Consider the following 25,710-nt stretch of genomic DNA (forward strand, 5'->3'; position numbering starts at 1 on the left):
CAGGAGGCTCCAAGGCCTTCAAGAGCCTCCAGGAGCCTCCAGCCACAATGTGAAAAAGCAACTTTCTGCTGCCACGATGGTCAGAATTCTGCTGGTGTTTCTGCCAACGTCCTCACACACAACCCAGGGTTAGAGGGAGGAGGGGGGGGGTGGAGGAGGAGGGGGGGAGAGGAGGGGGGGGTGGAGGAGGAGGGGGGGGGGGGGGGGGGGGAGGGGGGGGGCTCCAAAGCCTCTGTGTGCTTCCAAACATGAAACCTTTTCCTCCATCTGACAGATGTGAGATTGTCGCCGTACAGTTTGTGTTAAATTCGGTAGAAAAATACGAGGCAATATAAAAAAAGACGGAATGAAAAGTATTGATGATTTGAAAACTCAGAGATTTACATTGATTTTCTATATAGCTTATAAATATGATATCTACACAATATGGAGTACAAAAATACTGGAGCACGACGCGGCTCTGGGATCTTCTGGGTCTCCGAGCACGTGGAGCTGCTCAGGCACGAGACGGAAGTCCTGGAAGTCCTCCAGGAGGAGCAGGAGAAACGGGAACGCTGCACCAGCCGGAACGTTGCGTTACTCTGACCGATGGGCTCCGCTCAGCACTTCCTGTTCAGAACAGGAGCCCAGCAGAGCGTCACTCTCGTGCCTCTAAGCTGAGGCTGCGCCAACACGCCGTGCGCGGCCACGTGCGCGGCCACGTGCGCGGCCACGTGCGCCTCCTCGTTACTGCTCAGTGGTTCCCATCCGTCACATGAATCGGCCGTAGAGCCGCGGGGGTAGAATCAGTCCCAGACCAGAACCAGTTCCTTGAATCCAGTTTGGAGGGCTACTGGGAGAGTGGGCGGGGCTACTGGGAGAGTGGGCGGGGCTAGTGGGAGAATGGGCGGGGCTTCTTGATCTAATTTGGCATGCTTTGTTTTCACGTGTGCTTCTGATGTTCTTCCTGGTTCTCTTCCAGTTTAAGGCAATTATAATGTTTTTAATAAAACTTTCTTTTAAAAAAATGTACAAATTTCTAATACAAAACTCACTGTCTTCACTGTATAGAAACACTGTATAGAAAATATATAAATATGATTTTTCTCTTTAATGTACAAATGTTCTGCAGCTCCATTTGTCTCCTCGTTTGCTCCTGATTGGTCAGTCTCCTCGCATTTTATCCTCATTTATGCACAATTGCTATTTACAGTGAGGGGGCGGAGCTGTGCAGAGGGCGGGGCTTTTCAGGAGGAGTCTGTGCATGGCGAGGGTGGCGGCGGGTAGAGGTGGTGGGAGTAACTGCGCTCGGTGTAAGGCGACGGCGGGCAGCTCTCGCAGTTCTCCTCTGCAGACAGGTACTGGCTGCGGGGGGTCGGAGGAGGCGGGAAAGGCTCCGAGTCGTAGTTGAGGTCGCTGGTGTAGCCCTTGACGGTAGCGCTGGACTTGACGGGAGCCCGACGTCCTGGCGTGTAGTCGCTGTCACACACGTCAGTGCTGCAGGGGGTGGTGGGAGGGGCAAAGTGGCGGTAGGTGTAGGGCCGATAGCTGAGGGAGGCAAAAGAAAACAGGGATCGATGATTAGAACTCAATGATGAAAGGAAGAGGCAGCCGTTCGACCCTGGCGCCATGCTAAGCTAAGCTAACCCACCTGTAGGAGCGGTGCGTGGACGGGCTGTTGGATGAGTATCCCAACTCCACGGTGTACTGGGAGCGGACTGTGGCCGGGGAGGGAGGAGGGTTCAGGATCTGGAGGAAGCAGTAAGTCAGGATCAGCTAGACCAGTAGTGCTAGCCTTTAGGTGCTAACAGCTGCTGCTAACAGAGAGCCAGCCCCCCGTGTATGTAGCGTGCATGTTTGGATCATATTTCTAGCAGCAGCATTTTTGGGACTCATGGCGGAAGCTGCCCCCCCCCAGCTAAAACGGAGCCTGGCGGAAGGCCTCACCGGGGGGAAGTACGTCCCTTTGGTGCTGGAGGAGCTGCTGGAGGACGCTCCCGTCACATGAGCGCGGTCGTACGGCGGCCCGCTGCTGCCGCCCATGATGCTGAGCGAGCCGATCACGGACTTCCCTCTGGACATTCCTGCACACATCACACTCAGCATCGCCATTCTACCACATCAACGGTCACGCGGAACGGCGCCCACCTGGGAGGGAGCTGGTGAGGGAGCTCTGATGAGGTACGTATCCCAGAGGGACCGAGGACGGCCCGTGGACCACAAAGTCATTGGTGACGGTTTCGCCATCATCTTTCATCTGTGGGCAGAGAACGCGTTGACACACAAAGTAGGCGGCGCCCACCACGAACAACGTCATGACCACGCCCACGATGGAACCGATGGTGCTGGTTGGGGGAGGTGGTGGCTCTTCGGTGGGGTCTGAAACCAATGACAAAGACAAAATCATGGCCCAGGGGCATTATGGGAGAAAAGGAGCGGCGTTAGCGTGTTTGTGTGATGCAGCAGCCAAACTCACAGCAGCCGAACTCATCCGAGTTGTCGGTGCAATCCATGTTGTGGTCGCACTTCTTGTGCTTCCCCACGCACTGCCCGTTGGAGCAGGTGAACTGGTCTGAAGGACAACGCACTGCAAGGAGACACCCCGCATCAACGCAAGATCTCCCTGACCGACGACTTCTTTCAGCACCAGAGCATCAAAGACGGAGCGCTGCCCCCCCCCCCGGAGATCTGGGCTTTCTCACCTTCACACTTGTTCTCGTCGGAACGGTCCTGACAGTTGATCTCTCCGTTGCAGCGGAGGCTCAAGTCGATACACTGCCGACTGTCACACTGGAACTCAGACTTGGAACAAACCGGACAGTCCTCCTCGTCGCTGCTGTCGTCGCACTCGGCAAAGCCGTCGCACCGCCAGGCCCGAGGGATGCAGTCCACCTCCCCGAGGTGCAGGAGAACTGCTCCGGGGAGCAGGTAGGCGGGTCTGTGGAGGGGACAGTCTATCAGAGGGAGGGGCTTGGTGTGGTGGGGAGGGGCTTGGTGTGGTGGGGGAGGGGCTTGGGTGCGGCGGGGGAGGGGCTTGTGTGTGGTGGGGAGGGGCTTGTGTGTGGTGGGGGGGAGGGGCTTGTGTGTGGTGGGGAGGGGCTTTTGTGTGGTGGGGAGGGGCTTGTGTGGTGGGGGAGGGGGCTTGGGTGGGGGCGGGGAGGGGCTTGGGTGGCGGGGGAGGGGCTTGGGTGTGAGGGGGGCTGGGGTGACAGGGGGGGGGCTTTGTGTACGGGGGGCTGGTGTGACAGGGGGGGGGGCTGTGTGAGGGGGAGGGGCTTGGTGTGATGGGGCTTGGTGTGGTGGGGGAGGGGCTTGTGTGCGGCGGGGGAGGGGCTTGTGTGTGACAGGGGAGGGGCTTGGGTGTGACAGGGGAGGGGCTTGGGTTGGGTGTGACAGGGGAGGGGCTTGGGTGTGACAGGGGAGGGGCTTGGGTTTGTGACAGGGGAGGGGCCTGGGTTTGAGTGGCAGCTTACCTCCACAGGATAACTCATCTTGCAGCAGGACAAGATGGACAGGACAAGAGCAGCGAGTTGTCCCATCACCCTTCACAATGCATATGTGAGAGCAGCCGCCATTGTCCCACGTGCACGGGTGTTTACCTGCAGGGAGGGGAACCTCAGGTGAGTCCAGACAGGAAGTCAATGGCCCTGAAGGTACAAAGCTCCCAGCAGACTCACTGTATTCCCTCATATCCAGTTCATTGACAGCATGGATGTCGCTCAGGTAGGGGACGCGGGCTTGGACCTTGGTACGACCTTCACGCGTTGTTTTGTCAATACGTTCAATCATCTGCTGCTGCTTATCGATCCAGTACAGGTGCTTCCCAAACACAGTCAGACCCACAGGCTGCAGGATGTTGGAGTCGGCAATTACGATCCGATTGGCTCCTGAAACCAGCCGTTGCACACAAAACATTGGGAAAACTAAAAAGCCAGGGGGTGAAACAGTGAGGAACTGATGGAAGAGAGCGGGAGAAACTGGGAGGGAGGGGGGGGCGAGAGCAGCAGGTTAATGTGTGGTGGGCCACGCCAGACGTGAAGGTCCAGTCTGTCACGGTACCAACCCAAAGATTAAAAGGACAAATGATAACACACATTAAAGAGCGATTACGCCACCAAAGCGGTTAAAACCGGCGACGACGGTGGAGGCTCGCTGATGCTAACGCGCAAGTCGACGTTTGGGCGGCAGCTTTTGTCACTGACACCACGGTTGCCCCCCCCCCTCCTATAAAAGCTAACCATGCCCACAGCACCAGCGGCTGCGCTAGCAGCTGCGCTAGCGGCTCCTGATAAATGAGCCCAGTCCTCAAATGACCTCTGCATGACTGCGACTGCTCAGCTCCTTAGCTAGCTTAGCTTTTGATGTGCTTCAGAATTTATTTTGCAAATGTGGTTGTGTGTGTGTGTGTGTGTGAGAGTGTGTGTGTGTGTTAACTGCTCCAGAAGCCCCTCCTATAATCGAGGAACTTTTTGAATCTCCCGATACATGTTAGCCAAAACGGGGGGTCAGTTACGATACAAAGATGTTTAAGCCAACTTTTCAAACCTTTTTCTATTTTCTAAGATTGTGGACGTTGGACTTTTGAAGAGCTGAAGTTTATTTGAGTTTAGAATAGAAGAAAAGTGACAGGAACAAATGAGCTGATGAAGAACCAACCAACCATCTGCTGCCTTCACGCTCACCTGACAGGTCGCTGCTCTCAATGCGCCGCAGGTCCGAGTCCACCCAGAAAAGTTTGCCCACCTCGTTGTCGATGGCCAGAGCGACGGGTTTCCCCAGACCGCTGAAGAACAGCACCTCGCGCTCCGTCCCGTCCAGGGCGGCGCGCTCGATCTTTGGGGAGCGCTCCAACAGGTTGGTGAAATACATGTACCTGCAAGCCCAAAACCAGGGAACAGTGACTGCACGCCACAGCACTGACGCAGCACTGACACGCCACGCCACACCACTGACGCGCCACAGCACTGACACGCCACGCCACACCACACCACTGACACGCCACAGCACTGCCACAGCACGCCACGCCACACCACTGACACGCCACAGCACTGACGCGCCACAGCACTGCCACGCCACACCACTGACGCACCACAGCACTGCCACGCCACACCACTGACGCACCACAGCACTGCCACGCCACACCACACCACTGACACACCACTGACACACCACAGCACTGACACACCACAGCACTGCCACAGCACTGCCACAGCACGCCACACCACTGACGCGCCACAGCACTGACGCGCCACAGCACTGACCCTCTCTCAGGATTGACCACGATGGCTCTGGGCTTGTCCTGCTCTCCTCGCAGCACGACTCCGACCCGACTGCCGTCCGTGCGCGTCACGTTGATGACGTTGGTGACCTCGCTGGTCCAGTAGATGAAGCGGCTGTAGATGTCGATGCTCAGGTCGTACAGCTGAATGCCCTGGCTGGGCCCCCCCATCAGGCCGGACACCACCGTCACGCTCTGTGGCAACAACAGCGTCACCATGCGGCCCACGTGGACCACCGCGAGGAGCCGCCGCTCCGATCGGCTCACCTGGTTCCCGTCCTCCTGAGCGCGGCGAATGACGTTCTGCTTGGAGTCGATCCAGTAGAGCTGTTTGTCCAGCGGGTCGTAGTCGATGGCGCGCACGTTCCGGAGGCTGTGGATGGGCAGGATGATGTCGGGGCTCTGCTGCTCGTCGATCACCATGCGGTTGATGGCGGTTTTCTGGCTGAACAGCAGGAAGGACGTCGGTGCTGAAAGAGGAACAGACGGAGGACAACTGACCACGTGAGCAACAGTTCTGATCTCCTGACGCAGGAACCGCTCGGGTCAAGCACCGGACCAGAACCAGCCCCAGACTTTTAAGTTGACCTTTCTTTTCCCCTGGAGATAAAAGGCGTCGCCGTGCTCACCGCTACAGGTCTTGTTGTCCTCGTTCAGGGAAAAGTGGGCGGGGCATCCACAAACGAAGCTGCTGACAGGTACGGCGAGGCACAGGTGGGAGCAGTGTCCGTTGGTGGAGCTGCAGGCGTTCCAGCCTCCCTGGCGCGAGGAGTGGAACACCAGGATGTCCATCACGTAGTCCAGGTGGCCCTGGATCAGGGTGCGGTTCTGCCCGCTGGTCTTATTGGCCCGTTCGATGCTGCGCTGGCTCCAGTCCGTCCAGTAAATGTAGTCTTGGTACTGGGTGAGTCCAAACGGGTGTTGCAGGTCATCAGCAATCACCTCCCGGTCCTGACCTGCAGGACCAAGAACACAGCAGCTGAGGACTGTGGCGACGGGACGGCGGCCCGATGGCGAGGGAGCGAGGGAGCGAGGGAGTGAGGGAGCAAGGGAGCGAGGGAGAGAGGGAGCGAGGGAGTGAGGGAGCAAGGGAGCGAGGGAGAGAGGGAGCGAGGGAGCGAGGGAGCAAGGGAGCGAGCGAGGGAGCGAGGGAGCGAGCGGCAACTCACCGAGCATGTTGGACGACTCGATGAGAGTGGTGTCCAGGTCTGTCCAGTAGAGCCGCCGCTCAGCGTAGTCGATCGTCAGACCGTTGGCTCGACCCACATCGGCCACCAGCGTGATCCGACCCGATCCATCCATGGCGGCCCGGTCAATCTTGGGCTTCCCGCCCCATTCGGTCCAGTACATGTACCTGCACACGCGCCATGCTACATTCTGTGGGCGGTCCCACACCAACCTTCCCTGGTTTCCCATGTTTCCCACTCACCCTTCAGCAGGATCCAGGGCCAGAGCCCGTGGGCTGTCCAGATCCTTCCAGACCAGAACCTGGCGGTGCTGTCCATCCAGCTTGGCCACCTCTATGCGGTTGGTGCCGGTGTCTGCCCAGTAAAGGTTCTTCCCCAGCCAGTCGACGGCCATCCCTTCAGGATAGTCCAGCCCAAACTCCACCACGTGCTCCAGAGCACTGCCATTCATGAAGGCCCGGCTGATGGTCTGTGGGGGACAGAGCGGATCAGAACCCCAAACCCGAAGGACCTTTGTCTCATGTGGGCGTCCACAGACGTAGTCCAGAGAGCAGGACATTCACTGGGGGAGGAGCTTGTCTCTGACCTTAAGGGTGATGTCGGTCCAGTAGATGCGGTTGTCTGTGACATCAAAGTCCAGCGCCGACGCCTCCTTGACGCCGGTCAGTGGGATGGCCACGTTGTTGTTGTTGGTTTCCAGGGAGATGCGGCGAATATCGGTGTGGCGGGAAAAGAGCAGGAAGGCTTCAGGGACGATGCAGGTTCTCATGTCGGCGATGAGCTCCAGGCCGATGGGACAGCCGCACTGGACCCCCTGGGGCTTGAACAGGCACAGGTGGCTGCAGCCCCCGTTGCTATGGGCGCAGGCGTTGGAGCCTGAGGAGAGGCACAGGTGAGTCACCTGGCAGCAGCACAGCCGCCTCCAGGGGGCGCCCAGCTCACCTGCAGCCTGGCGGACGCTGGTGGCCTTCAGGCCCATGAGGTCGGGCAGCTGGTCGATGATGAACTCGCGCTCCGCCGTGCGTTTGTGGACCCGCTCGATGCTGCGGCGCTGCCAGTCGGTCCAGTAGATGAAGTCGCCCAGCAGCGTGAAGCCGAAGATGTGAGGCAGCTTGTCCTCCACCAGCACCCGCCGACCCGTCCCGTCCATGTGCATCACCTGGGACGCAGAGAGGGAGGGGCTTAGAGATGCCATCCCAGGCATGACCGTTGCCATGGCGCTGCACAAGCACCGTCACTGAGCACCTGCCCCAGCATCAGGATACAAGAACAACTGACCTCTGACAGGTGGAGCCCACCAAGGAGAGCCTGTCTGTAACCCGTCTGTATGAACCTGTCTGTAACCTGTCTGTAACCCGTCTGTATGAACCCGTCTGTATGAAGCTGTCTGTAACCCGTCTGTAACCTGTCTGTAACCCGTCTGTATGAAGCTGTCTGTAACCTGTCTGTAACCCGTCTGTATGAACCTGTCTGTAACCTGTCTGTAACCCGTCTGTATGAAGCTGTTCCCAACAACACAGCAAAGACTGTCTGTGTCTTTAAGACTGCAAATGTGTGATTTCTACTGTGTCAACACACAAGAAATGTCAGGAATCCAGAGGAAGAGAGGACTGACACACTCACTCACACACACTCACACACTCACTCTCACACACACTCACTCTCACACACACTCACACACTCACTCTCACACACACTCACACACTCACTCTCACACACACTCACACACTCACTCTCACACACACTCACACTCACACACTCACTCTCACACACACGCACACACGCACGCGCACACACACGCACACACGCACGCGCACACACACGCACACACGCACACACACACGCACGCACGCGCACACACACGCACGCGCACACACACGCACGCGCACACACACGCACGCGCACACACACGCACACACACGCACGCGCACGCGCACACACGCACGCACGCGCACACACGCACGCACGCGCACACACGCACGCACGCGCACACACACGCACGCACACACACTCACGCACACACACTCACACACACGCACGCGCACACACACGCACGCGCACACACACTCACTCGCACACACACGCACGCACGCGCACACACACGCACGCGCACACACACGCACTCGCACACACACGCACTCGCACACACACGCACGCGCACACACACGCACTCTCACACACACGCACGCTCACACACACGCACTCACACACACTCACACACACACACACTCACGCACACACACTCACTCACACACTCACACACACACACACTCACACACTCACACACACACACACTCACACACACACACACACACTCTTACACACACTCACTCACACACACTCACTCACACACACTCACACACTCACTCTCACACACACTCACTCACACACACTCACTTACACACACTCACACACACACACACTCACACACACACTCTCACACACAGTTTAAATCTAGATCCAGCTGCCCTCCGCTCTGTGCTGGTTGGAGCTGTGACCACAGAGCGGTGCCGGTTCCCCATTCAGGTTCTATTCTAAACAGAACGGACCGCAGCTCCGATCTGCTCTGATCGGAACCAGATGTGGGGAATGGAAACGAAAAGACTCAGGAGGGGGGGGGGGGGGGGGGGTTCATTTAGGTGGAGACAAATGTCCTCACGGCCAGGACAGGGACGAGGACAGGGACGGGGGATTAGGACAGGGATGGGGGATTAGGACAGGGACGAGGACAGGGACGGGGATGAGGACAGGGACGGGGGATTAGGACAGGGACGGGGGATTAGGACAGGGACGAGGACAGGGACGGGGATGAGGACAGGGACGGGGATGAGGACAGGGACGAGGACAGGGACGGGGATGAGGACAGGGACAGGGACGGGGATGAGGACAGGGACGGGGGATTAGGACAGGGACGAGGACAGGGACGGGGATGAGGACAGGGACGGGGATGAGGACAGGGACGAGGACAGGGACGGGGATGAGGACAGGGACGGGGGCGAGGACGGGGACGCCACATGCTAACCTAAAGCTCTGCCGCGCAGCGCCGGTACCAACCTCGATCTTGTCCGTCTTGGCGTCCCCCCAGTAGATCTTGCGTTCGTCGTAGTCGAGGGCGAGGCCGTTGGGCCAGCCCAGGGAGGTGTTGACCATCACCACGCGCTCCATCCCGTCCAAATCCGCACGCTCGATCTTGGGAACCTCGCCCCAGTCGGTCCAGTACATGTAACTACAGAGTGAACAGCTCTAGTGCCAATGTTGCATTTCAGAGGTTGGGAAGAGCAGCGCCCAGCGGGCGGACTCACCCGGCCACGGGGTCCAGAACGATGGCTCGGGGCTCATCCAGGTCTTCGGAGATCAGGATTTTGCGCATGGTCCCATTGAGCCGGGTCACCTCGATGCGATCCGTCCCGGTATCGGTCCAGTACAGGTTCCGTGCGATCCAGTCGACGGCGATCCCGTCGGGGTGGTTCACCTGCGACGTGACCACGAACTGGGCGTCGCTGCCATCCAGCCGTGAGCGGCGGATCGCTTTCACGTCATCGTCCGTCCAGTAAATGTAGCCGTCGACGGGGTCGTAGTCGATGGCGATGGCGTGGCGGATGTCGTCCACCTGCAGCACGATGTCAGTGAAGTCGGGCGTGTCCAGAGAAATGCGGCGCAGGTCTGTACGTCGGGCGAGAAGCAGCACCTGAGTCGCACCTGAGGGGGAGAGAAGCAAGGGCGGTGAAGTGATGACCAGTCACAGACCGGTCACAGACCGGTCACAGACCAGTCACAGACCAGTGGGCTGAGACCAGTCACAGACCGGTCACAGACCGGTCACAGACCAGTGGGCTGAGACCAGTCACAGACCGGTCACAGACCAGTCACAGACCAGTGGGCTGAGACCAGTCACAGACCGGTCACAGACCAGTCACAGACCAGTCACAGACCAGTGGGCTGAGACCAGTCACAGACCGGTCACAGACCGGTCACAGACCAGTGGGCTGAGACCAGTCACAGACCAGTCACAGACCGGTCACAGACCAGTCACAGACCAGTCACAGACCAGTGGGCTGAGACCAGTCCCACTACCAGAAGAGCTGTGAGAGAATCGCTCTGCTGGTCTACGTAGACCCTGGGCCGGACCACCCGAGTCTGATGCTAATGCTAATGCTAATGCGTGTTGCCTACGGACACAAAAGCAGGAGGGGCCTGGGGGGTCAGCCCCCCCCCCCAAACCAGCCGCTGAAAGGACACATTGTTAGCAAAGGCGTCATGTGACCATTCCGTTCTCCACTGCTCAGCAAGCTGTGGTCACCCAAGCAGAAGATCTGGGACTCGGGGTCAGTGATGGCCTCGGGTTTCCATGGCAACGGCAGCTCGGTGCCACCATTCGCCCAGAGTGAGGACGAGACCAGCAAACATGCTGGGCGAACTGGTTTGAACTGGTGGAGCCTTTTCTTCATGAAACCCAGGATGAGACTCGGAGGAGTTCCTTCTGTTCAGTGGAGTTGAGGTGTGACACACCTGTGTCTCCACCGGGTCATTCAGCCACGGAAGCGTCCAGACTCCAACACGTCTTCTCCTGATGGTTGAACGTCTCATGAGGAGACTGCTTTACTTCTCTGGCCAGAACCAAAACAGTTGCACGCTTCCCTCTCAGGTTCTTCACCCCACCCACGTTCCCCCGTGGATTCAGGGAGTCCCCCTCCAGGGTGACCCTGTCACAGGTCTTCAGGTCCTGAGGAACCCTCCATCCAGCTCCTCCTACCCCTGTCACAGGTCTTCAGGTCCTGAGGAACCCTCCATCCAGCTCCTCCTACCCCTGTCACAGGTCTTCAGGTCCTGAGGAACCCTCATCCAGCTCCTCCTAACATCCAGCTCCTCCTCCCCCCCCTGTCACAGGTCTTCAGGTCCTGAGGAACCCTCATCCAGCTCCTCCTACCCCTGTCACAGGTCTTCAGGTCCTGAGGAACCCTCATCCAGCTCCTCCTACCCCTGTCACAGGTCTTCAGGTCCTGAGGAACCCTCATCCAGCTCTCCCCTACCCCTGTCACAGGTCTTCAGGTCCTGAGGAACCCTCATCCAGCTCCTCCTACCCCTGTCACAGGTCTTCAGGTCCTGAGGAACCCTCATCCAGCTCCTCCTAACACCCTGTCACAGGTCTTCAGGTCCTGAGGAACCCTCATCCAGCTCCTCCTACCCCTGTCACAGGTCTTCAGGTCCTGAGGAACCCTCATCCAGCTCCTCCTACCCCTGTCACAGGTCTTCAGGTCCTGAGGAACCCTCCATCCAGCTCCTCCTACCCCTGTCACAGGTCTTCAGGTCCTGAGGAACCCTCATCCAGCTCCTCCTACCCCTGTCACAGGTCTTCAGGTCCTGAGGAACCCTCATCCAGCTCCTCCTACCCCTGTCACAGGTCTTCAGGTCCTGAGGAACCCTCATCCAGCTCCTCCTACCCCTGTCACAGGTCTTCAGGTCCTGAGGAACCCTCATCCAGCTCCTCCTAACACCCTGTCACAGGTCTTCAGGTCCTGAGGAACCCTCATCCATCTCCCTTCTTCAGCTGGTGCTGCTGAGGTCTGGGCTCCCAACGGACTGAGATGAAAGGACATCAGCGTCCTCTGGAGATCATGAGAGAGGTCCAGGTGTGGTTCTTGAGCTCCAGAAGGTTTGGCCACATTTATTCTACACGTGTGCATTCCCAGATAGCATTTAGCATCGGAAGCTCGAAGGCAGATAAGATCCGCCTGGAATTTCAACCATCCGGAGTCAGAACCTGCCGGTCCCGTTCCTCCAGTGGAGACCTGGTGCAGGACAGGAAGGAAGCGAGTGTGAAGAGTGTGTTGCATCCTCACCGTCCCTGCAGGTCCGTCCATCCGCCAGCAGCTGGACCCCCGTGGGACAGGCGCACTGGTAGGACGGGGACGAGGGGGACAGGAGACACAGGTGGGAGCAGCCGCCGTTGTTCAGCAGGCAGGGACTGCTGGCCCCTGCTGACCACACACACACACACACACACACAGGCACACACACAGGCACACACACACACACACACACACACACACACACACAGGACACACACACACACACACACAGGCACACACACACACACACACAGGCACACACACACACACACACACACACACACAGGCACACACACACACACACACACACACACACACACACAGGCACACACACACACACACAGGCACACACAGGCACACACACACACGGCACACACACACAGGCACACACACACACACAGGCACACACACACACACACACAGGCACACCACACACAGGCACACACACACACAACAGGCACCACACACACACACACAGGCACACACAGGCACACACCCACACAGGCACACACACACACACACACAACACACAGGCACACACACAGGCACACACACACAGGCACACACACACACCACACAGGCACACACACACACACACACAGGCACACACACACAGGCACACACACACACACACACACACAGGCACACACAGGCACACACACAGGCACACACACACACACACACACAGGCACACACACACAGGCACACACACACACACACACGACACACACACACACACACACACAGGCACACACACACACACACACACACAGGCACACACAACACACACACACACACAGGCACAAACACACGCACACACACACAGGCACACACACACACAACACAGGCACACACACACGCACCACACGCACACAGGCACACAACACACACACAGGCACCACACACGCACACACACACACACACACACACAGGCACACACACACACACCCGTTAGCTGAGATCAGACCTCTGCTAGCGCTCTGCTAACCCCAACCCTCTGCTAGCGCTCTGCTAACCCCAACCCTCTGCTAGCGCTCTGCTAACCCCAACCCTCTGCTAGCGCTCTGCTAACCCTAACCCTCTGCTAGCGCTCTGCTAACCCCAACCCTCTGCTAGTGCTCTGCTAACCCTAACCCTCCGCTAACGCTCTGAACCCCTGCTAACCCTAACCCTCTGCTGGCGCTCTGCTAACCCCAACCCTCTGCTAGCGCTCTGCTAACCCTAACCCTCTGCTAGCGCTCTGCTAACCCCAACCTCTGCTAGTGCTCTGCTAACCCTAACCCTCCGCTAACGCTCTGCTAACCCTCTGCTAACCCTAACCCTCTGCTGGCGCTCTGCTAACCCCAACCCTCTGCTAGCGCTCTGCTAACCCCAACCCTCTGCTAGCGCTCTGCTAACCCCAACCCTCTGCTAGCGCTCTGCTAACCCTAACCCTCTGCTAGCGCTCTGCTAACCCCAACCCTCTGCTAGCGCTCTGCTAACCCCAACCCTCTGCTAGCGCTCTGCTAACCCTAATGCTAACCCCACTCACGTGTGTTCTGCCTCTCCTCGCTGAAGACGTGGATGTCCATGGGAGAGAAGATGTTGGCGTGCACGACTCGCTGCTCGCCGCCCGTGTGTTTGCTGCACGAGTGAATGGAGTGTGTGTTCCAGTCGGTCCAGAACAGCGTGTCCTCGTAGAGCGTGAGAGCGAACGGGTGGGGAAGGTCACCTTTCACCACAACTTCTCTGAATACAGATGAGCACAAACAACATGCTTATCGCCATGACAACCAGCCTTCATTCAGCATCAGGATTGGAGAGAAAAGACCAGACGCAGCAGGTGGTCGTGGGTCTGCTGCCCTTCTGGCGGCGTACCTGGAGGAGCCGTCCAGGTCGCAGCGGTGGATGAAGCTGTGCTTGGCGTCGGCCCAGTACAGCTTCTGCTGACCGTAGTCCAGGGTCAGGCCGTTGGGCCAGTAGATCTCCTTATCGATGATCATGGAGCGATTGGTCCCGTCCATGCCCGCACGCTCAATCTTTGGTATCTCACCCCAGTCGGTCCAGTACATGAAGCTAACACACAAACAGCTCAGTTAGCTTTAGGCAGCGGCCTAAACTGTCTGAAACGACCCCCCATTGGAACCAGTGAAATGTTCTGGGAGGCTGTATAGCCTTTCATTAGCATTGACAGGCTAAGACTTAGCTGGAGCTAACAAATTAACAGCTGGTTGTGTGTGACCTGTGCTACATGTAGCACTATAGCCTCCCTGGGAAGGTCACTCCCAGGGTTGAGCGGGAACGCTCCTCCACAAGAGCTGCTCTGTGGAGGCCATCGGATGCCTCCATCATCCCAGTCAGGTGAGTCCACGTCCACGGACCAGAACCAGAAGACGGAGGAAGCTAATGCTCGCAGCCGCTGCTCATCTTTGAGCCCCGCTGTGCTGTTAACGTCGGTACTGAGGCTTATCAAAGACGTGGTGGCCACAGACCCCCACATCAAAGACGTGGTGGCCACAGACCCCCACATCAAAGACGTGGTGGCCACAGACCCCCACATCAAAGACGTGGTGGCCACAGACCCCCACATCAAAGACGTGGTGACCACAGACCCCCACATCAAAGACGTGGTGGCCCACAGACCCCCACATCAAAGACACAGGTGAGCACACAGGTGGGAGGAGGAGACGAGACGTATTTGTTGGTAAAGGAAAGATGTGCTGACAGGGAAAAAAGAAGCCCTTGTTGCCGCGGCAACAGCAACCCTGTGAGATGCCCTGACCTGAGACCCGCGAACCTTAACGGGCACAACGCAGTCGTCCCCAGAGCCACCCAAGACCAAGACTCACCCTCGTTCTGGATCCAGCGCGATGGCCCGCGGTTGGTCCAGCTCCTGCCAGAACAAGATCTTCCTCATGGACCCGTCCAGTTCTGCCACTTCGATCCGGTTCGTTTCTGAGTCCGTCCAGTACAGTTTCCTTCCGAGCCAATCGCAGGCCAACCCATCTGGGGAGGCCAGGCCCGGGATCACCGTCTGAACGGTGTGAGCCCCCGACTGGTTGAAGACGGTCCGTTTGATGGCCTCCTCGCTCACGTCGCTCCAGTAGATCAGGCCCTGCGAGTACACATAGTCCACCGCCGCGGCGTCCTCCAGCCCGCCCACCACCACCGTGGCGTTGGCCTTCTCGTGTGCCGCGTCCACGAGTCTCAGGTCCCGGCGATTCGCGTAGAGCAGCAGAGGAACCCCTGAACCAATCGGAGAGAAACATTTTTAGGCGAAAGCGAAATGATGATTTAAATGAGCGAAGATGAAAATGGTCCATTAACGGTCGCAGGTTCTGGGAGGGTTCTGTTTGTGCTTCACGCCGACACACGAGCAGCAGCCGAGTCGCTGGTGGAGGTTCTGTTTCACACGTTTCATGAATTTAGTGCTGTTCTAAAATCACAACTTACGAGAGAAAAAATCTGTTTTTGTCCAGAGCCATTTTCTGGAAAAGCTGATTAGACTGTTAAAATCTGATTATTCTGATGTTTGACTGATTTGACTTAAAATCTGTGATTTTTCTGATGTTTGACTGATTTGACTTAAAATCTGTGATTTTTCTGATGTTGGACTGATTTGACTTAAAATCTGTGATTTTTCTGATGTTTGACTGATTTGACTTAAAATCTGTGATTTTTCTGATGTTTGACTGATTTGACTTAAAATCTGTGATTTTTCTGATGTTTGACTGTTAAAATCTGTGATTTTTCTGATGTTTGACTGATTTGACTTAAAATCTGTGATTTCTCTGATGGTGGGCTGGTAAAATCTGTGATTTCTCTGATGGTGGGCTGGTAAAATCTGTGATTTCTCTGATGGTGGGCTGGTAAAATCTGTGATTTCTCTGATGGTGGGCTGGTAAAATCTGTGATTTCTCTGATGGTGGGCTGGTAAAATCTGTGATTCTCTGATGGTGGGCTGGTAAAATCTGTGATTTCTCTGATGTTTGACTGGTAAAATCTGTGATTTCTCTGATGGTGGGCTGGTAAAATCTGTGATTTCTCTGATGGTGGGCTGGTAAAATCTGTGATTTCTCTGATGGTGGGCTGGTAAAATCTGTGATTTCTCTGATGGTGGGCTGGTAAAATCTGTGATTTCTCTGATGTTTGACTGTTAAAATCTGTGATTTCTCTGATGTTGGGCTGATTGGACCAAGCCGTTCATGTTCTCAGGTGAGGAGCAGGTAACCCTGAAGGAGAAACCGTGGGAACATCCTGGAGTTCACAGGTTTGATTTTGATTCGATTTCGGCTCTTTTGCCTCTGAAAAAGGCGAAGCTGAAGTTTGTTGACTAGCCGTTAACTTTAGCATCGTTAGCTGTTGTGGAAACTCCGTCGCTTCCAACTTCGCTCATTTTAAACGTGTCCAGCCACAAATGTGTGGAGGTTTGGACCGGAGGCCGCCACATTATTCCAGCTAAGTCGGCTAACATTCCTGCTATTTGTGGCTTCTTCCTGAGCTCCAGCAGCTCCAGCAGCAGCAGGCTAAGGTTAGCCGACATCGGGACTGGGCCCCGGCCCGACGCTGCTCCCGAACTCCCGAACAAAAGCTGCTTTTCCCGACGCTTAACTCCACTTTCACCCATCCACGTCGGACCGGGGCGGGCGAGCAGCAGAGTCCCGGCTTTTCCAGGAACTTACCTCGGACGAGACAACAAAAGCTCCACAACAGCAGCGTCCGCAGCGCGACTCCCATCTTTCTCCCGATTCTTGGCCCTGCCGCCGCGCTCCTCCTCACCGCCGCATTCCCATCCTGCGGCCGCCTCCTCGGACACCAAACTGGGATTTCCGCTTAGATTCCGTTTGACAATCAGCAATAAAGACGCGCTAAAATGTCCCCGCGTCCATCTGGACAGTTCTGCAACTGTGTCCGATCAACTCTGTCTCACATTGTCCTGCAGGAGCTCCGACCGACCGACGACCGACGTCTCCTTCCGCTGAGGAGGCTCCTCCCCCCGCCGCTCCTGGCCTCCTCCCCCCGCCTCCTCCCCCCGCCGCTCCTGGCCCCCTCCCCCCCATGAAAGTCATTCATATTCTTCAATTTCTGCAATTGAGTTCTGGAATTTCGACTTAAAGAAACATAAAATTAGTCTGTTGGATTATACGTGAGATCAGAAGATGCTTCCTTGTTCAGTTAGAGGGTTAGGGTTAGAGGGTTAGGGTTAGAGGGTTAGAGGGTTAGGGTTAGGGGGTTAGGGTTAGAGGGTTAGAGGGTTAGGGGGTTAGGGTTAGAGGGTTAGGGGGTTAGGGTTAGAGGGTTAGGGGTTAGGGTTAGGGTTAGGGTTAGAGGGTTAGGGTTAGGGGTTAGGGTTAGAGGGTTAGGGGGTTAGGGTTAGGGTTAGAGGGTTAGGGTTAGGGTCAGGGGTTAGGGTTAGGGTTAGAGGGTTAGGGTTAGAGGGTTAGGGTTAGGGAGTTAGGGGTTAGAGGGGTTAGGGTTAGGGTGAGAGGGTTAGGGGTCAGGGTTAGAGGGTTAGGGGTTAGGGTTAGAGGGTTAGAGGGTTAGGGTTAGAGGGTTAGGGTTAGGGGTTAGAGGGTTAGGGTTAGAGGGCTAGGGGTTAGGGTTAGGGGTTAGGTCACAGTTCGTATCGATCAAACCAAAACTGACACGACTGGTTTTGCTTCGTAACGACACCGACGGACGAATCGTCAGGTTGCTGCTCACAGATAAAGGATTCTCCTCAGACAAATAACAGTCCACCAGATCCTGAACAACTTTAATCGGACACTCAGTTTTATCGGCATATTCAAATCTTAACAAAGTGAATCCAACGTGAGTCAAAATGTGGACGAGCTGTCGTGAGCCGAGCCCGATAATTAACGCATGCAGAGTTAGTGTGAAAAAGCAGAAAAGCCCAGAAGATCCTGGAAGCGTCACATCTCCTCAGGACGTCAGAAGGTTCCTGAGGTTGACCATCAACAGTTCTATTGCTTTTGTTGGTCTCCAGTTCTAGAAAAGGTCTTGGGGACATTTGAAGTCACAAAATGACACAGGAGCATTAAACAATGAACAAAATAGAAGAAGAAATGAATCAGAAATGTAGAAGAATCAGTGCAACAATCAAACTATTGAACATGTAACTTTTTAGAATTATGGTGAAAACGCACGAGTAATCAGCTTGAAAATGAGGGTTCGTATTTGTGTGAGAAGGACTCGGAATAAAATGACTTAAAATAAGAGCCAAAATGCCTCTTTCACATAAATCTTGAAATAATAATCAAAACAACTAAATTAACACTTTTTGAACAAAACAAAAACTGTGCAAAACAGGTGAGAAGAGTGAGATGCAGTTAAAAAGGTGATTCAGGTAAAACCAGCAGTACTGGGGTAGAATAACCCTGGACTAACCCTAACCCTCTACCAGTAGTACCAGGGTAGAAGAGTAAGGCCCGACCCTGGCCTAACCCTTGAATCCTGACCCAACCCTTGAACCTTGGCCCAACCCTTGAACGCTGGCCTAACCCTCTAACCTGGCCTAACCCTACCCCTCTAACTCTGGCCTAACCTGCGGTACCAAGGTAGAAGGTTAGGCCCAACCCTGGCCTAACCCTACCCCTCTAACTCTGGCCTAACCTGCGGTACCAAGGTAGAAGGGTTAGGCCCAACCCTGGCCTAACCCTCCAACCCCGGCCTAACCCGTGGTACCGGGGTAGAAGAGTTATGTCCAAGTCCGGCATAACCCTCTAACCCCAGCCTAACCCTAACCCTCTACCTGTAGTACCAGGGTAGAACAGTTAGGTCCCACCCTGGCCTAACCCTACCCCTCTAACTATGGCCTAACCTGGGTACCAGGGTAGAAGAGTTAGGTCCAACCCTGTCCTAACCCTTGAACCCTGACCCATCCCTCTAACCCCGGCCTAACCCTAACCCTCTACCAGTAGTATCAGGGTAGAAAGGTTAGGTCCAACCCTGGCCTAACCCTCTACCAGTAGTACCAGGGTAGAAGAGTTAGGCCCGACCCTGGCCTAACCCTTGAATCCTGACCCAACCCTTGAACCTTGGCCCAACCCTTGAACGCTGGCCTAACCCTCTAACCCCGGCCTAACCCTAACCCTCTACCAGTAGTATCAGGGTAGAAAAGTTAGGTCTAACCCTGGCCTAACCCTACCCCTCTAACTCTGGCCTAACCTGCGGTACCAAGGTAGAAGGGTTAGGCCCAACCCTGGCCTAACCCTCCAACCCCGGCCTAACCCGTGGTACCGGGGTAGAAGGGTTATGTCCAAGTCCGGCATAACCCTCTAACCCCAGCCTAACCCTAACCCTCTACCTGTAGTACCAGGGTAGAAAAGTTAGGTCCCACCCTGGCCTAACCCTACCCCTCTAACTATGGCCTAACCTGTGGTACCAGGGTAGAAGAGTTAGGTCCAACCCTGTCCTAACCCTTGAACCCTGACCCATCCCTCTAACCCCGGCCTAACCCTAACCCTCTACCAGTAGTATCAGGGTAGAAAGGTTAGGTCCAACCCTGGCCTAACCCTCTACCAGTAGTACCAGGGTAGAAGAGTTAGGCCCGACCCTGGCCTAACCCTCGAACCCTGGCCCAACCCTCGAATCTTGGCCTAACCCTCTACCAGTAGTATCAGGGTAGAAGAGTTAGGTCCAACCCTGGCCTAACCCTCGAAACCTGGCCCTACCCTAACCCTAGCCTAACCTGTGGTACCGGGGTAGAGGGGTTAGGTCTAAGTCCAGCACAACGCTCTAACTAACTGTCTGCCAGTAATACCAGGGTAGAACCCTCTAACCCCGGCCTAACCCTCTGTGATGAAGATGCCTTCATATCTGACTTTTAAAGTTTTCTTTTATAAACTTTAAAGTTTCAAGGAAATGACACAATTGGTCACAACTAAATTGGTTTATCATACGAGGTACAAAGAGCTCTCAAGAAACCATCAAATCTGACCAAACTATTTTCATGTTTACTTCACTCCTATTTTTGGTCAAATGGCAATTTTTACTTTTTAATTCAGGGGGACTGATTTTGTGATAGATATCACAACAACGAACCATTTGGCCAATCAGAATGGAGAAGTCAGACTTGGGTCCTCACACCTCATAGTGCAGGTCATTCAGCTCCAGTCTAGTGTAATGGCGTCTGTCAAACGACTCCATCGCCTTACGGCCTCCGACCGCCACTGCCAGCGTGAGCACGGCGAGGGCCAGCACCACCATCACCACCATCCTGTTCTTCATGGCCGCATTTCCGTCACCTGCGCCGGAGTTCCGGAAGGCCGAGGGCGACTCTGCGGCCTCTGTAGGGAGGAGGAGCAGATTCGGAGATGAGGCTGGCCTTGGGAAGGTCGAGTCAGTGGGAGACGGAGAGGACGGAGAGGGAGCGGCGGTGGGTGGGCCAGTAACCGATGCCCTCGTCGTAGTTTGGGTGTTCAGCCACAGTCGGTCGGAGGTTTTCAGAAGTGCGTCTTTACCAAGCTGGTTAAGAGGAAGGGATGTTGTTGAACGGCGAGTTGTCATGGTGACGGGGACAGGTTTTGTTTTCTTGGTCATTTTGTTTTGCTTTTTGGTCAATTTAATTGTTTTTTTCATTGTTGTGGTGGAAGTTGCTTTTGTTGTCCTTGTTGTCATGGCAACAGTATCGGTTTTCCATGTTTCAGTAGTTTTATGGAAAAATGTCATCGTGCCGATCGTTGACTGAGGTTTGGGCGCAAATGTCTTTGTGGTGGCTGGTGGTGCAATTGTTGTTGTTGACTGCATCATTGTCGTGAATGATGGGCTGGCACCTGTTGTTCTTCTGGTTGTTGTGGCAGGCGGGGCTGTCGCGGTGGCAGGCGGGGCTTTCGCGGTGGCAGGCGGGGCTGTCGGGGTGGCAGGCGGGGCTGTTGCGGTGGTAGGCGGGGCTGTTGGGGTGGCAGGCGGGGTTGTTGCAGTTGTGGGCGGGGCTGTTGCAGTGGTAGGCGGGGCTGTTGCAATGGTAGGCGGGACTGTTGCAGTGGTAGGCGGGGCTGTCGCGGTGGTAGGCGGGGTTGTCACGGTGGTAGGCGGGGCTGTTGCAGTGGTAGGCGGGGCTGTTGCAGTGGTAGGCGGGGCTGTCACGGTGGTAGGCGGGGCTGTCGCAGTGGTAGGCGGGGCTGTCACAGTGGTAGGCGGGGCTGTCGCAGTGGTAGGCGGGGCTGTTGCAGCGCTGGTACTCTGTGTGACGGTTTTGCTGTTGACCGCTGTTCTCGTCAACAGAGCTAGTGCTGTGGTAACGTGTCTGCTATCAGTCGCCGTAGTAACACGTCCGACTGTGGTTGGATGAAGTAACCCTGTAACAGAAAAAGATGAGGAGACGTCTGATGAAACCTGACACATCAAAGACCTGAGGAATCCCACCTGCCCAATCAAATCAATCTTTATTCATCTGTCACAATCAAAATTGTCTTGAGAAGCTTCACAGAATCCCAGTGGCAGGAAAAACTCCCCTTTAACAGGAAGAAACCTTCAGCAGGGCCAGTCTCATGTGGGGGGACCCTCCTGCTGATGGGGGGGGCAGAAACCTCTGACTGAAAAGGATGTTGGGAAGTTTCTTGTTCTGATCCTGAACACAAGGCTTCCTTCAGACGGAGGGAGGACTTCGGCCACACTGCTCATTTCTGGACCCAGGTCTTCCAGATCAACCCGTCCCAGGAGAGGAAGGGGTTTACCTTTGTAGATGTCATAGGTGTTGGTGCCGTCCAGAGCCTTCCTCAGGGGACAGTCCTGCTCCCCCTGACAGTGGAACAGGAAGCAGTTCTCCTCTCCTCCGTTTCTGTTGCCGTTGAACACCACCATGTTGCATCTGGCACCTTTAAAAAGACAAACACAGCTGAAATGGGTCCGACTGTGCCGAGTCCCAGGAGGCGGCGTCAGCGGCCCACCTGGTTTCACCAGGGTTGCGCAGCAGGCTCGGATGCAGGCCTGCTCGGACGGAACCACCCGGGCGTCGCTGGCGGCCGCTGCTGGATTTAGTGTCTGTGCTGCGCTCACGGTGGCGCTGCGATGCTGCCTGAAGAAGCAGGTCTCCTCCTCGGCTGCAGACACAGGAAGTGACGTGATGAGCGGCAGCAGCGTGACGGCGAGGAGCACCGACGGCAGCGCCATGGCAACAGACGTGTCTGTGGTCAGAAACACACACTTTAAAGGCCGGACCTGCTGCCGTTGGTGCTGGATGAAGCACTCAAAGACGTCTTTAAGATGGAGAATCCAGCTCTACAATCTTTCTATTGACGCTTCCTCCTGATCAAAGCCCAGTTTCCAACTCAAATGGCGTCAGATCGAAAATAGATGATTAAAAATAGAAGTGATGTTTGATTTGTGCTGCAGGTTATTTCAGGAATGTTCAGAAACTCACCGGACCTGCGCTGATCGTGATGTCGTCTGAAGTACGAGAGGACTCAAACCAGGACTTTAACCTGGTGGAAGACAGCAGAGAAGAAGGTGGGCTTATCTTATCTGACCCAGACCCAGAACAGCACAGGTGTGTTCTGAACCTTGAACACACCTGGTTCCTCAGCGATCACGGAAATGACGTGTGAGCCGATTTCAGATGCTGTCCATTAAAATCAAGCCAGAAAGATCCGGCAGGTGCGGTTCAAACTAACCCTGGCCTGGGTGCCGGTTCCGGGATGGACAGCTGGTTCCACTCACGCTGACCAGGGTGAGACCGGAGGTCCAACCAGAACCGTGCCAAGAGCGACGAGTGTTGCTGGTTTTCTGCTTCAGTCACAGAAAAACCCCAAACGAAAAGATGTTGTGCGATCATCCAAAGGTTCCGTTGCGTGAGGAAAGACACCGAGGGAAGAATTAGCTGGCAACTTCAGTTAAAGTTATTCACGTTGCAGCGTTAGCATGATGTTAGCATGGTGCTAGCATGTCGCTAGCATGTCGCTAGCAGCGGCGGAGGCGCCCGTCGCCCCTCGGAGCTCCGCACTGGTCCTAATGGCGAACGCGATTCCTTTGTTCGGAGCGGAGACCCAGTCATCCATCCGCCGGTTCCGTCTGTGAAGAGCGGGGACTGATTGGACCGGAAATGAGCCGACCGGAGCCAGTCAGACCAGCTCAGTCCCCGTCGGAAGACATGGAACCTGAAGGAGAACCGAAGCTGCTAGACGGGTTCTCGGTGTGTGGCCGTGACAGCCTTCATCTTCATCATCTTCATCATCATCAAAGGAAGAGGAGCAAAGGCTGGAATGATGGGATGGTTCAGACAGCCTTCATCTTCATCATCTTCATCATCATCAAAGGAAGAGGAGCAAAGGCTGGAATGATGGGATGGTTCAGCAGCTGCTGCTTCCTGCCTCCGTGATGAAGACGATGGAGAAGATTACATGATGGCTGCTGAGGAAGATCTGACCCATTTTCCTCTTTGTCCTCGGCGGGGGGGGGGTTCAGAACCAGCACCCGAAAACACCATTATTGTCTAAAAAGACACTGAAAGGAATAAAACAAGATCTTTATTCAACTGAAATGTTTTAAAAAAGTAAAATCAACCTTTGAAAAAATACAGTTATTTCATGAGAAGTTTAAAATAGCAACATGTGGGATGATTCTGGGATCTGAACGGAGGATTTTACTCTCCAATTCCTCCTGACTGAAGGTTGAGAAGGTCCCCTGGACCCACCACGGTGATCGAGGCAGAACTCTGATTGTTCTGCATTAGAATCAGCCGTCGCATTTTTGAATTCCTATATCAGGATGTTGGCTGCTTCCTGACGAGCGTCTCCACCCTTCAGTCCGTCCTTCTGTCTGTCCTGTCCACCCTTCTGTCCGTCCTTCTGTCCGTCCTGTCCACCCTTCTGTCCGTCCTTCTGTCCGTCCTGTCCACCCTTCAGTCCGTCCTGTCCACCCTTCTGTCCGTCCTGTCCGTCCTTCTGTCCTGACTGCACGTCCACCATCTCCACGTCCTCCAGCCAGTCGGCAGCTTCCTTCTTCTCTGGCTTCCTTTTCAGTGATGCTGCAACATTTGCAACTAACCAATAAAAGATATTTTATTGGCAGATTAGAGCCAGATATCATCTCCCCCCCAAGACACCTGAATCTGTCACCTTCCGTACTCGACTTCTGCTCGTGCTGAAGCTGTTTTAGCAGTTTTCTTCTCTTCTTTCCAGACAGAGTGATGTTCGCCCTTGGACTCGACCTAAGCACAGAGGAACTGGGATTAAATGGAGAATAAACATTCCCATCTGGATGTCTAAACTTGCTTCTACTTCTTTGCCACCTTCTGCTCATTAAACTAAAGCTTGATGGTGTCGCATCCTTCGGCTGCCTCAGGTCACAATAAAAGATGCTTCTGAGCAAAGAGGGGCAACATCTGTGCGAGCTGAAGGCAGCACAGCTGGATTTTGTGAAGCTCGGTGCTCCTAAACTCCAACATTTATCTGCAGAAGCCTCGATGAACGCTCACATACTTTCTCTTTTTCAGGTGGTGGACGGTGGTCAGCCCCTCATCCACAACGGCTCCGGTGACCTGGCGACCTCTCCTCTTCTCCCTGTTCAACACTCGCCGCCGCTTGAACAGTTTTTTCCCCAGATCCTACGAGGAGAGAAAAAGCATCAGAAGCGCAGCCGATCACCGAGATCTGCTGAAACGGAACATTTCTGCGGCGCTACTCTCGTTGGGGGGTTTCTGTGTAAACGTTCGTGTTTGGGGTTCGGTTTTAGAATTAGAATCAGGTTTATTGCCATTGTTCATGTAATACACAGTATTACACAAGCTAGGAATTTGTCCTGGTGTGACGCTGCGACATTCAACATAAAAAAGACAACATTAGAATAAGATAAATAAAATAAGACATATGTACAGTATATATATTTTAGCTACCGAGCATCGTTACACCCGCTACAAACTGCGTTTTAGTGGATTTAATCTTTTCAGCCTTTTCTCACAGTTTTGGGTCGGTTTATTTTCCCCCCCGGTGGCGCCATGATGGGACCGCACGTGAGCCAACAGGACGTTCTTCTTCTCTCGGCTTCGAATTTCCGCCTCAATTCAGGCCACAGTTTTCATTACTGCCCCCATGCGGCCGGTGTTGGTACTGTCACCGCACAGCGGCGAAGGACCTGTACTGCACACAGGGTCACATAAAATGTCATTTATGAGCGTTAACACTCAGTCAAATTAGACTACTTTTAAAAAATATGTTTTTATTAACACAAGTCGTGGGCAAGAACAGTGTTGTGGTTTTTTGTGACTGAATGTTGCTGTGATGTGGTCACACTTGGTTATTAATCATTGATTATAATTTATTCTTAATTATCACTTATCAACCATCATCCATACACATCATTTCCCTCATTATCACCAGAAAAGAGTCAACCTGGCCATTTCGCTGGTTCATCACAGGGCTGTTAGGATTATTATAATGACTATTCTTATTAGTGGGATTTGTATTTCACAAATACAAGCTAAATTATTAATATGACATTA

General features: G+C 54.9%; 2 protein-coding genes across 10 annotated transcripts; both read right to left on the bottom strand.

Moving 5' to 3' along the window:
- Positions 1-356: 356 nt before the first annotated feature.
- On the bottom strand, positions 357-17,264 carry lrp6 (low density lipoprotein receptor-related protein 6). Its single transcript, XM_057021994.1, is given in 24 exon segments — positions 357-1,527; positions 1,631-1,728; positions 1,927-2,063; positions 2,128-2,358; positions 2,456-2,566; positions 2,682-2,879; positions 2,882-2,917; positions 3,453-3,578; positions 3,657-3,866; positions 4,662-4,852; positions 5,241-5,452; positions 5,525-5,727; positions 5,887-6,213; positions 6,427-6,611; positions 6,687-6,913; positions 7,031-7,320; positions 7,387-7,603; positions 9,499-9,670; positions 9,747-10,143; positions 12,285-12,422; positions 13,825-14,021; positions 14,151-14,348; positions 15,122-15,518; positions 16,955-17,264. Coding segments are annotated over 24 exon segments (4,854 nt in total). The 5' UTR covers positions 17,010-17,264; the 3' UTR covers positions 357-1,226.
- Positions 17,265-18,000: 736 nt separating this feature from the next.
- On the bottom strand, positions 18,001-25,292 carry c22h11orf98 (chromosome 22 C11orf98 homolog). Of its 9 annotated transcripts, none has more exons than XR_008948248.1 (9): positions 25,170-25,292; positions 24,692-24,816; positions 24,338-24,420; positions 22,886-24,252; positions 22,641-22,696; positions 22,163-22,399; positions 21,950-22,090; positions 19,163-21,571; positions 18,001-18,781 (listed from the first exon to the last, which is right to left on the bottom strand). XR_008948248.1 is itself a non-coding variant. In XM_057022402.1 (4 exons), exons 1-4 carry the CDS (start codon positions 25,206-25,208, stop codon positions 23,969-23,971), a joined length of 531 nt encoding a protein of 176 aa, XP_056878382.1. In that variant the 5' UTR covers positions 25,209-25,292; the 3' UTR covers positions 23,721-23,968. The 9 variants fall into 9 exon arrangements, 2 of the variants coding, with proteins under 2 accessions (XP_056878382.1, XP_056878381.1); XR_008948247.1 differs by having other exon boundaries at positions 24,329-24,420; XR_008948251.1 differs by lacking the exons at positions 24,338-24,420; positions 24,692-24,816; positions 25,170-25,292 and having other exon boundaries at positions 22,786-23,028.
- Between the last annotated feature and the right edge of the window lie 418 nt (positions 25,293-25,710).

Source organism: Takifugu flavidus, chromosome 22 (assembly GCF_003711565.1).
Source record: "Takifugu flavidus isolate HTHZ2018 chromosome 22, ASM371156v2, whole genome shotgun sequence".
In the NCBI taxonomy this organism is placed as follows: Eukaryota; Metazoa; Chordata; class Actinopteri; order Tetraodontiformes; family Tetraodontidae; genus Takifugu; species Takifugu flavidus.